The following is a 12,581-nucleotide window of genomic DNA, read 5'->3' as shown; positions in this document are numbered from 1 at the left end:
AGTTAAAATTTAACATTATTCAAATTTCTAAATATGTTTTGTAATGGAATACTACTATAAATATATAAATAAATATTACATACAGGTTGAAGGTTTTAAGAATGGGAAATACTAAAAATAAATATTTTTACTTGTTTACATTGTAACACAACCATTAATTCATAATTATTGAAAGATTACTTAAAAAATACATATAAAATTTTAAATTAAATTATTCTGATATGCTTGACGCACATAATTTATTATTTGTTATTCTGATTTATCCAATTTTTAAACAAAAATAAATTTGTAAATAATTATTTTGAACATAAATAATTTTTAAAATTTTATATTTTAATTTTATTCTAAAAATAATAAATAATTAATTTGATGTTGGAACTATTTTTGTATTAGATTACATTTTAAAAATAAAATGGCATTTCTTGAAAAAAAAAAAAAAAAATGAATAACTAATTGATATTAAATAATGAATTAAGTATATTGAACGTTTTAATTTAAGTCTAATTATTTAAAATGTAAACTTCTTGCCAGACTTTGAAAATACAAAAACAAGTGGTCAAAAAGTATCGAGCAAATTTATCGTAAGACGTCCGCCGACAATTTCAAAGCAAAAATGTCAAATATGTACCGAGAAACTTGGACATTGTAACCCAACCGGCATACAAAATAATCCGCACCGACCGATCTAGGAAGCGCCCATCAATGTAAACAAATCGAAACACTATTTTCGCCGTGCCAAAATTACACTGCGGCAACAAACAAAATCGTCGTCCGCAAAACGCGCGTCGGACGGTGCGAATCGCACCAAAACCACACACACCTAGGGGCAGGCTGGCCGGATCGCCGAAGAGACAGTCCTTGCCCAGGCAGCACTTGAACGCCTTCTTGTCGCCGGGCAGCTCCATCGACAGTATCGCCACATCCTCGTTGCGCTCCTTCGCCCTTTTGATCCTCTCCTCGCCGACGGTTTTCGTCTGCAAGTTGAGTCGCGTCTTGAACTGGTCGCTCAACGTTCCCGCCATCGTCCCGAATCTGTACTGGAATCGCTTCGGTAATAAGGGAGTCACTTCACATCGGTGCACGGAACACACGCACGCCGAGCACGGAGATCGGATATTCAGAACGCGCCGTCAACGTTTAGCCGCTGCCATCACACTGTTTCGGTGCGGAGTGGCGCTCCTTCGGAGATTTCGTACCAGCTCGCGGTTAACATTTGTGCGGCACAAGGTTAATACGGGTCCGAGACGCGGACCGCCGCTACCTACACACGCATCTCGGCATCTCGTAGGTGAAGTCGGCGGCGGCCGGCGTGGCCGCCCCAACGGCGGCACTCTCAATTTCTTTATTATTTAACATCCATAAATTGTGTTCATGGTATCTACTTTAACCACTCGAATGTCAAATAGACTTGCATATTTCTTTCTGAGTAATTTATTGTATTTTCAACAATACTGAACCACATTTGGAGATAATCGGGGCAATTCCACAATAATGAATCATGTGACATTTGAAGTTGTAATACACGTACGTCATTTTGGATGGAATTTCAATAAAAAGTGGGTATTGATAAGCACAGTACATAATTACCAAGATAACGCATCATTTATTGTTGGAAGAGTTCACAATATTATAATAAGAAATATTAAAATGTTAAAAAAACATTGTATTTTTATTTATTATAATCCTATTTTGATTTAATTTAAATATTCTAAAAAATGTCTTCTTCGACAGTTGGTCATAAAAAAATACCCAAGAATTATTCATTTATAATCTAATATTATTTACTATAATTCAGATTTAACTAAATAGAATATGGTAGTTATAAATTAAATGGTGTAATTTCGTCAGTTAAATATAATATATTTTAATTTAATTTCTTCTTCTTCTTAAATTATATATATTTGGCTAATTAGAAAACTAGCCATCATTTATTCATTTATAATTTAATTTTAAACATAGTCTAGAAGGAAATATATTAATTATAAATGAATATGTTTAATTTCATCATTTTTGATATAATACACTTTAATTTAAATATTCTAAAAAATATATGAAAGGACCTTCGACGGATCGCCAGAAAGAAAAATAGCCAATATTTATTCATTTATAATTTAATATTATTTATTATAATTCAGATTTAATTAAATAGAATATGGTAGTTATAAATTAAGTGGTGTAATTTTATCAGTTAAATATAATATATTTTAATTTAATTTAAATATTCTTAAATTATATACTATTTATTAGTATATAATTTATATTTATTATTATATTAGTTGGCTAATTAGAAAACTAACCAACATTTATTTATTTATAATCTAATTTTAAATATAATCTAAAAGGGAATATATTAGTTATAAATGAATATGTTTAATTTCATCATTTTTGTTTTAATACACTTTAATTTAATTTAAAAATTCTAAAAAATATATAAAAGAATCTTCGACAGATGACCAAAAAGAAAAATAGCCAATATTTATTCATTTTGAATCTAATAATATTTATTATAATTCAGATTTAACTAAATAGAATATGGTAGTTATAAATTAAGTAGTGTAATTTCGTTAGTTAAATATAATATATTTTAATTTAATTTAAATATTCTTAAATTATATATAGTTGGCTAATTAGAAAACTAGCCACATTTATTCATTTATAATCTAATTTTAAATATAGTTTAGGAGGAAATATATTAGTTATAAATGAATATGTTTAATTTCATCATTTTTGATATAATACACTTTAATTTAATTTAAATATTCTAAAAATATATAAAAGAACCTTCGACAGATGGTCAAAAAGAAAAATAGCCAATATTTATTCATTTTTAATTTAATACTATTTATTATAATTCAGATTTAACTAAATAGAATATGGTAGTTATAAATTAAGTGGTGTAATTTCATCAGTTAAATATACTTTAATTTAATTTAAATATTCTTAAATTATATCTAGTTGGCTAATTATAAAACTAGCCATCATTTATTCATTTATAATCTAATTTTAAATATAGTCTAGAAGGGAATATATTAGTTATAAATGAATTTGTTTAATTTCACTATTTTTGTTATAATACACTTTAATTTAATTTAAATATTTTAAAAAATATATAAAAGAACCTTCGACATATGGCTTGAAAGAAAAATAGCCAATATTTATTCATTTTTAATCTAATATTATTTATTATAATCTAGAATCAACTAATCTTCGATAGTTTGCTGCCAGTCAGAAGAATAGTTAATAATCATTAATTTATATTATTATTATTTATAATAATCTATAATAAATAAAATATGCTAATAATAAATTAAGAGGTTTAATTTCAACAGTTTAATAAAATAAACAATATAAATATTCTTAAAAATATATATAAGAAGCTTCGACAGTTGGCCAGTCAGAAAACTATAAATTTATTCATATATTGTTTATTATAGTGTAGATTCAACAAAAGAGAATATATTAGTTATAAATTAATATGACTAATTTCATAAGAATTAACATAAATACTTTAAATAAACTTAAATATGCTTAAAAATGTGTGGAGGAATCTTTGACAGCTCAAAATTATTTCAACATTTGGCTAGCTGGATACAAGCCAATTTAATTCAAATTAATAATAGTACAAATCAATAATAATATCCACGATTTCACGAGAATTAAATTAGCAAATTTTCACTCACAATTTTTAATATATCCTTTTTTACTAACAAATTAATTTATTTAATTAAATTTTTTTGTAAAACATGAATAATAATAATTCCTACTAATCATACAGTTTGCAAGTAAATAAATTTCTCTTCTTCTCTTTTACTTCTTAAGCACTCTCAAAAAAAAAAAAACATTCATTAGCAAAAATTTATAAGGTGTAGTGAGAAAGTGAAAAGTGTCACGTGCGTTGCAACGTAAAAATCTGTTACTGCGCACTCAAAACAATATAAAAGGGCGTGTCTACTAATACGATCCGAGTCTCAACTTGATCGAACTCTAATTGTAAAATTTTGTGCTTTACATTATATCAATTAATTTGCTTAATTGGAGCATATATTGGCGTGGCTTAGTCCCAACCCTTTTCTATTTTAAAACCGTGTTAAATGCGACTGTTTTTTCTTGATTACTCATCTTGTATAAAGTTTGGCAAGAATATTAATTAATATTTTAGAGATTTTCTTTCAGGATAACATTATTATTTTGTAGCACAATCTGGGCGGCATAACTTTATTTGCACGTCATCAAATCTATTCATTCTCAGTCAATATTATATTAGTAATTTTGTGATAATTTTATTTTTTTGTATTATACCATTGAATCACTTGGAAAAATCAGTTAATGAAGTTGGAAAGGGCTTTCTCACCACGAATAATGACACATTTTTGGCGCATCCACCATTTTTATATAATTTTTATATAATTAATAAGTCCTTGTCCATATTTATTCTGTTTACGGCGAATCGAATTGTTGTAAATATTACGCCACAATGTGTCGCTGACCATAAATAAGACCGAATTATGCAAATCGACGCTTTCCACTTTCGACGGCCAAAATTCGTCGGCCAAATTAGGTATGAAATCAATTTGCCTATTTTAAAACGTCGAAAACAATAATATTTTGCGACCATCTGTTCCGTTCCTGGCCGGCAAAAGTCGCATTGAACGGCTGCCATTTAATTGATAAAACAAGAAACTTAAGGACAAACAGGATCGTATTCTGATATTTGGTTAGAAAAAAAAAAAAAAGAAAATAGTTAAGCACAACTAGTTACTACTTAAGTGTGTTTGACTTTCGACAGGTGTTGGTGCCCACCCAAAATTACCGCAACGTTTAATTGATTTGCTAATTGATTAAAAATATTTGTTGAAGAACAGACATCATTAAATAAAAAACTCGTCAAATAAGCATTAAGCTATCGACGCAAAGGTGTCTTTGTTTACAATCCTTTCTTTACACACCTATCAGTTACTGAAACAAGTCTGGAAACTAATGAAAAATCTATATTTAATTGCGGTCCCAACAACCAGTGACTGGCTCAGTTTATCGAAAAACAATTAAACAACAACGTTTATTATTACCGCTCGTGATTCTAATAATTTTCCATTTTATATTACGGATCGCATGTCTGTTAAATGAGGGAACGTCTACAATTACGATAAAAAACATAAACGACGTTAAAAAAAGGTCGTTGAATGTCTGGAAGATTGTTCAAGAATCTAACTGTTAAACGTACAAGTGTTATTGTTGTTTCGGCCATTGTGAATTGACAAAGGATTTTTATTTATTTTTGGCACTGTTTATTGCGTCACCACAATTATTAAATTTAATTGGGGAATGTCAAGTTTTACTTATTTTATTGTCTCGTAAAAGTCTCAGTTAACTCCGGCTTTGTAGATCATTGCCAATTTGATAATTACTTGTTTATGCTTAATTCCACCATTAAATTTAAAATATATTAATGTAATGTGTTGGCCAGCACAAAGCCCAGACCTCACTCAAACTGAAAACCTTTGGGATGAAAATCCATGTAAAATTTGAATGAACTCTACGAAGAAGTTTAAAATCAGAAGAAATATCGGACGATTATATTAAAAAGCAACTGAAATTAATGAAAAGAAGTATTTAGAAGTTATTAAAGATATACTACCAAATATTAAATAAAGGAAGGCCAAATGTACGTAAGGTTGTTTTGGCCCTAGTATTGTTTTCAAATAATAATAAATAACTAAGTAACTAAACTCACTTATAAACAGTTATATTGCAGGATTATTGTTATCAAATATACTGCATAACTGACAATAATATGAATATTAAAACTTATACTTTTATCAAGAAAAAATAAAAATTTCTAAAATTGATCTACATATGGGCAATAGTGTATGTGGTAGAGTCACTTTTGGAAAACAAAAACGTACTCTTAGCTCTTTAATAAAAGGGGCTTACTATTTGTATTTTGGGTGCAAAGACCAAAATAAAAATTGGGCTTTCCATTTCTACTGCTGTAAATATGTTTCCACCATTCACAGCTAAATGGAAACAAGCTTAAAATGCCCTTCGCTGTCTCTAAGATGTGGTGTGAACCAAAAGACCACGTTACTGGCTGTTACTTTTGTTTGACACCTCCCATCGAAAAAAGCTTTTTGGAGAAGAAAAGGTCTGTGATACAGTATCCAAATTTACAATTCACCATACACCAGGTGACTTATAGTGGCGACTTGCCTGTACCTAATCCACCTCAGGAATATAGCCTTGTTTCTGATGATGTAGCCGGACCATCAACCTCGCAATACTTCTAATTTATTTGTGAATTTCCCAGTATAAAGCTTCACAAAATAATAATTAATTATGAATATTTAAACGTACATTTTTATCAAGAAAAATTAAAATTTCTAAAATTGCTCTACATATAGGTAATAATATATGTGGTAGAGTCACTTTTGAAAAACAAAATCGTACTCTTAGTTCTTTAATAAAAGGTGCTTACTACTTGTATTTTGGCTGCAAAGTAGGAGACCAAGATAAAAATTGGGCTTTCCATTTCTGCTGCTATAAATGTGTTTCCACCATTCACAGCTAGCTAAGTGGAAATAAGCTTAAGATGCCCTTCGCTGTCTCTAGGATGTCGTGTGAACCAAAAGACCACATTACTGGCTGTTACTTTTGTTTAACACCCCCCATCGAAAAAAGCTTTTTGGAGAAGAAAAAGATACAGTATCCAAATTTACAATTCACCATACACCAGGTGACTTATAGTGGCGATTTGCCTGTACCTAATCCACCTCAGGAATATACCCTTGTTTCTGATGATGTAGCCGGACCATCAACCTCGCAAGACTTCTAATTTATTTGTGATTTATCACATAAAAAGCTTCACAAAATAATAATTAATTATGAATTAAGTGACCTTATAAATGATTTGGAATTGTTCAAGACAAAAGCTTTGACCTCTGGGCAATACAGTTTACTTTAACATAAAGTAAAGGCTAAGAAGGGCAAAATGAGTGTCTACATTTTAGATTCAATGACAAAAATGAGCTGTTTAATGACTTTGCTGTTACTTAGGTGAAGTGGAAAAATGGATTTTGCTCAGGAAACAAAATGAAAGTTGAAATTTGTTCCCCAAAGTTATTTTAATTGGAACAGAAATTGATTAATTAGTAACAGCAAAATCAATTAGGACTGGCACCTCAAAAAAACTTGGCACAAAATTAGCATAAGAAACTAATTTGGCAACAAAATTATCTAAATTGCCCGATACATAATGCGAAATTGGGTTAATACGAATGCATGATCTCACTCGAAATTATTTGCAATTTCTTCAGTCTTAAACATCGATTTAAACGTAACATAACGTTCGTGATTCATACTTGTAATTTAGTTGTGCGTCCTTGTAACAAATTTTTCAACAATAAAATCATTTTTTTTATTAAAGTGTTCGATTTTTACGTGTCGACGATGGGGTTACACCGAAGGCGTCACGTTCCTTGTGCCGAATATCGCGTTGTGTTGTGGTTCGTCCCTTTATAGAAAGAGAAAGGCCGAAAGCGTGTACGCGACCGTTTTACTGATTTTGGTCATACGTAGTGATAATAATAAATTCGGCTTAGAAATCTCGGCTGATCGGATCAATCCCGTTTTAAAATAACATAACCACCGGCTCTGTAGGTGTATCGGTCGCTGGCCAACATGGATTCACGCGTGTTACGTACCATTGTGAATTGAACGGCGCTTTTCCATTTTTGGTAACCAGTTGTGGCATACATTTGATTCCCCGATAAATTCCCTCCGCGAAACGTGCAACGACAACGTTCAAATTAACTTGTGTCGAGATAATAAAAAAACTGTTCGAACGTTCATAACGTGATAATTAGGTAAAACATAAAGTTTAACAACTATTGTAAATAAATGTTAATGGTTTTTAGCAAAATTATTTTGCACTATTAATTTTCCTCCTAAACACTCCCAAATACTTTCTAGTTTTCACCAGGTGTAAAAACCGTCTTGATAATTTCACTTTTATTTCAGATTAATTAATTGCAACCAGAACAATAAACCACAATGAATATTTATTGCATCATTTGATTTATACATTCACTTTTAAATATCGGTTATCGATAATCAATAATAAATTCGCACTAATACTAAGTGTTATTCAAGTATCTGACGTCAGCCTACAATTTCCTGTCCATGTATTTATTTATTTTTATTTTGATTGCTGATTAATAACAATCAACACAACAACAAAAAACTGATGTAAAGGTGAGATTACAACAATATCATTAACTGTGATTATTGAATGAAAATATATAAAACTGGAAATTAACATACATTCCGAAAGTTTTTATTTATTTCGTTTCTTTTTTAAAAAACTTTGTATATACAGGGTGATTTGCGTAACTCATCCATTAGTTTGTGGAGATCAGGAAAAATATTGATTTAAAATTTTTATATCTTCATAAATTAATTTGAACTATATTTCTCATTTATTTTGAATGAAATTTAATTTCTGGTTTTGCCGGAAGTGACATCAACTTGGTTATTTTCAGTAGAACGCCTTCAATATTTTAGAATTTTTAAATTTCAAATAAATTGATTATACCATCTTATACCTAATATTTTTTGAGTTATTAATTTTTTTCCAAATATTTTGACAGATTGATGATCTAACTAAAACGTCTGTAAATTGACCAATTTTGAAGGTGGAAAGTTATTTTTTGACATACTCATTATACAAGAACCATTCTATAAGCAACCCTTATGAGACAGGGTAATTGTTAATCTACCTTTAATTTTATGCATTTTAAAGCATCAATAATTTTTTTAATTTCTATATATTTTTTGATTTTTATATTTTCCATGTAATTACAAATAAAATGGGTATACTGCATCTTATATCTAACCTCAATAGTTTTTAAGTTATTAATTTCTTTTTAAACAATTTTGACATATTGATGGTTTAACTAAAATGTCTGAAAAGCCATCAAACTTGATGCTGCAAAGATCATTTTTGGCATACAAGTAAATCAATGACCATTCTAAAAGGAGCCATAATTAGTATTCTCAATTTTATACAAAGTGTTTGTTATTTGATTTTGATTTTTTGAATTTTAAAATAACTTTGAAATTTTCAATTAAACACCCTGTAGATTTTTAGATTTTTATATTCCACATGTAATTCCAAATAAAATACTATATCCTATACCTAAACTTAATAGTTTTAGAATTATTAATAATTTTCTAAAAATTTTGACAGATTGATGGTCTAACTAAAATGTCTGTAAAACTACCAATTTTAATGTTGGAAATGTTATTTTTGACATACCCTTTTAACCAAGAACCATCCTATAAGAAGCCATTATTAATACTTCCAAATATTGTATCGAGTGTTTGTTTTTGTGGCATCTTAATATCAGGATACATTATTTTTAAAATTTTGCTAAAATCTCTGTTAAGGTGATTTAATATTCAATTTAATTACACTAAAATATACATGGTGTTCCATTGAAAATAACTAATTTATTGACGTTTTAAGATTTTCGAGATTAAACATAAATAATGAACACCTTGTATAAAATTTGGAAATACTAATAATGACTTTTTATAGTATGGTCCTTGATTATAAAAAAAAATCTTTCCAATATCAAAATTAGAGGCTTTACTGACATTTTGATTAGACCATCTGTCAAAATTTTTAGAAAAAAATTAAAAACTCAAAAATTATTGAGTTTAGATATAGAACATGGTATAGTCAATTTATTTGAAATTATATATAGAATTTAAAAAATCAAATTTATACATGTTTCATTGAAAATAACAAAGTTGATGTCACTTCCGTCAAAACAGGAAATTAAATTTTGTTCAGAAAAAATTAAAAAAGTGGTTAAAACTCATAATAATTACAAAAAATTGAAATCATATCCATTTTTTTCTCCATAAAATTTTAATAAATAAGTTAAATGAATCACCCTATAATAATCCAGAAGAGTAAATAAATAAAAACCAGAAAAGCAGGCGAAAAAATATTTTTTTATATTTGATCACGATCATCGTTTAAAAACAAGTTGAAATCTGGATACTTGAGTGATTTTTTTTCTATTTGGCTTGGAAATACCCATAACGCCCAAAATCAACACCCAGTATGTGATTATTTTCTAATAACGTTTAATTGGCTGGGTTTTATAATTGTTCATGAAACAATTATAAAACCATCAATGATTAATTCACATAAAAAACATAAACACAATTAAAATATCGGTGGACAATTACAGCAAATTTTCCCAAAAAACTCGACCCAAACGATCACGTTCCCATTGTATTCTAATGACAAGTCGGATTTCATCCCACGCCACATAAATTTATTTAAATGGCGAACCGATTGATGCTTAAACGATACTATTAAACATTTTTTTACAATATTCTTCCACAATCTGAATAATTAATGGGGCCTGCAGATAGCCTATTGCAAAATTTGATATTTGTATTAATTAAAATGATGTAACGTCTCGATTATACAATTAAAAAATGTTCAATTATAATTTATGCTCGTATTAGACGCATTAAATTTCTCACCGCTGTGTTATTTTTATCTCTGACTAACGCTAAGGATGCCTTAGAGTTGTTTAACATCCAAGTGATACGTAAACAACCTAGATGCAAAATAATATACGCATACTTTATTTTACCAGTTGAAAAATGCTCTTACTTATTTTATTACAATATATTAATTAGAATTTGCTTTAGAAGAGTCTTAGATGGCTCCAGTTTTGTAGATCTATGTTAATTTTGGTATAAGCATTAATGTGACTGGAAAGTATCGTCGTCGAAAGTTAATGTAAGACACTGACAGAGTTGTTCAAAATTTCTTTGAAGAGCTTAATTTGAGGGTTATGGAGTGGCCAGCGAATAATCCCGATATGAATCCAATAGATTATCTTTGGGACATTCTAAGGCGACGTATAAAAAATCTGGAACCCCCAAATAACCTTCAAGAATTAGCTCAACAGCTTCAGAGGGAATGAAACAATGTACTACCCCAAGACTTGATCTACCGATTAATTCAATAATGCCTCAACGTTGGGCCGAACTTCGAATAAATAGATAATAATATATTTTCTTTGGGAGCCAACTAAAATAGGTAATTTTAGCCAATTAGGTTTTGTCCAAGAACCACAAAAAAGCAATAATTTGTTCCCCAGCTTTATTCCCATCAATGTGAAACTCGTATCAGCCTCGTTACCTGTTAATTTATATATTAAAACAGTGCAGCTGTTGCGGCACAAGTGGGTGCCCACAAAGCCATATGCTCGATTATTGCGGAGTCTGCAAAAATCGAGGGCCACATCTGCAAAACGATTTGCATCCCGGTCCCGCACTCAGGTGTGCACTTCGCCGTGGCGGAAAGGGCCTGCTGTAAGTTGGGTTTGGGATTTCGTTTTCGGGCGGACCGTGACGGATTTACGTCATCATTATTTCGGATAGTGTTCTAAGCGACGACGGCCCGCCTTTCACCGCCGGCTGTGGGTGGCATACCTGTTAAGAGTCGGGCGCAACTCTTCCGGCTATTAATGCCGAAAATATACGGTGGATTTGTTTACGGATTGGATTTTCTGAACAGGTTCACCGCCACGGTGGCGATTAATCAATGTGGCGAAAGTCCCGGTTTCAACAGGTTCACTACAACATGTTTATATGGGCGAGAACAGCTGAAGATGAATCGGTGTTTTTACATATTTTATTTTTGTTTCGAGAACTATATTTTACTTCGGTTAAAATTTATGGTCAGTCAGCTTTACATAATTTGAGTCAAACGAAATTTAATGGGGGGATTACACTTTTCGATAGAACAAATTCTCATTTTAATTAGAATTTACATTAATTAATTATTTTGAACTTAAAATATAAACATATAACCCTATTAGATTTTATTTAACAAAAGAATTGTGATATTGTGCTTTTTTCTTTTCTTGATTTAGTTGGGAATAATTTTATTAGTATAATATTAAAATAATATTATATTTTATAATTAGAATATTTTTATATTAATTAAGCAAATATAAAAACTAGAACATACACATTTTTTTAATTCAATAAAATAGAATAGAAAAATTCCAATGACAATAGTTAAATTGATATCTTGAAATTTTGAAAATTTTAAATAATGTTAATATTAATATTTAATCTATTTATTAAAGTTGTTCCATAGAAAATTTGAAACAAATATAACAAAATTATAAATAATAATTTTGCTTAACTAACTTTTAAAATAGTGAATAATATTTTAAAAATTAGTTATTTTAATATTATTTTGTGTGTGTAGACAATTAAAAAGTTTAAAATTTAAACAAAAACAATTATAAACTTGTAAATTAACTACTCAAACCTTTAATTATTTATTTAGTTTATTTAAACTGTGGATATTATGAAAAGGAGAGTTTTTAAAAATTTCTTAATTTTTCTCGACTAATTTTTAAAAATATAGAAAAAAATCAGAAGATTTGAAATTAAATAGAATTTGTTTTTAAATTTTCTTTATTTTTCATAAGTTCAACGAAAACCATTAAAAAATAATAAAAAAATGAATATTAAATATATTT

The 12,581-nt window shown here is 29.0% G+C and overlaps 1 protein-coding gene across 5 annotated transcripts in view; it reads right to left on the bottom strand.

Moving 5' to 3' along the window:
• The window catches only part of LOC109602828 (four and a half LIM domains protein 2), a 126,186-nt gene that overhangs the window by 12,215 nt on the left and 101,390 nt on the right, over positions 1-12,581 (bottom strand). The window contains exon 1 of one of the 5 annotated variants that reach the window (XM_020019276.2): positions 821-1,114. The exons of the other annotated variants lie outside the window; for them this stretch is intronic. Within the exon in view, the coding sequence (XP_019874835.1) occupies positions 821-1,022 (202 nt within the window). The 5' untranslated portion in view covers positions 1,023-1,114. Of the gene's footprint in view, positions 1-820; positions 1,115-12,581 lie in introns of those variants that run through there. 5 annotated transcript variants of the gene reach the window in all.

This window comes from Aethina tumida, chromosome 4 (assembly GCF_024364675.1).
Source record: "Aethina tumida isolate Nest 87 chromosome 4, icAetTumi1.1, whole genome shotgun sequence".
Classification (NCBI taxonomy): domain Eukaryota; kingdom Metazoa; phylum Arthropoda; class Insecta; order Coleoptera; family Nitidulidae; genus Aethina; species Aethina tumida.
Note: the sequence above shows the minus strand (reverse complement) of the source record. Positions and strands in the feature narration are given on the sequence as shown.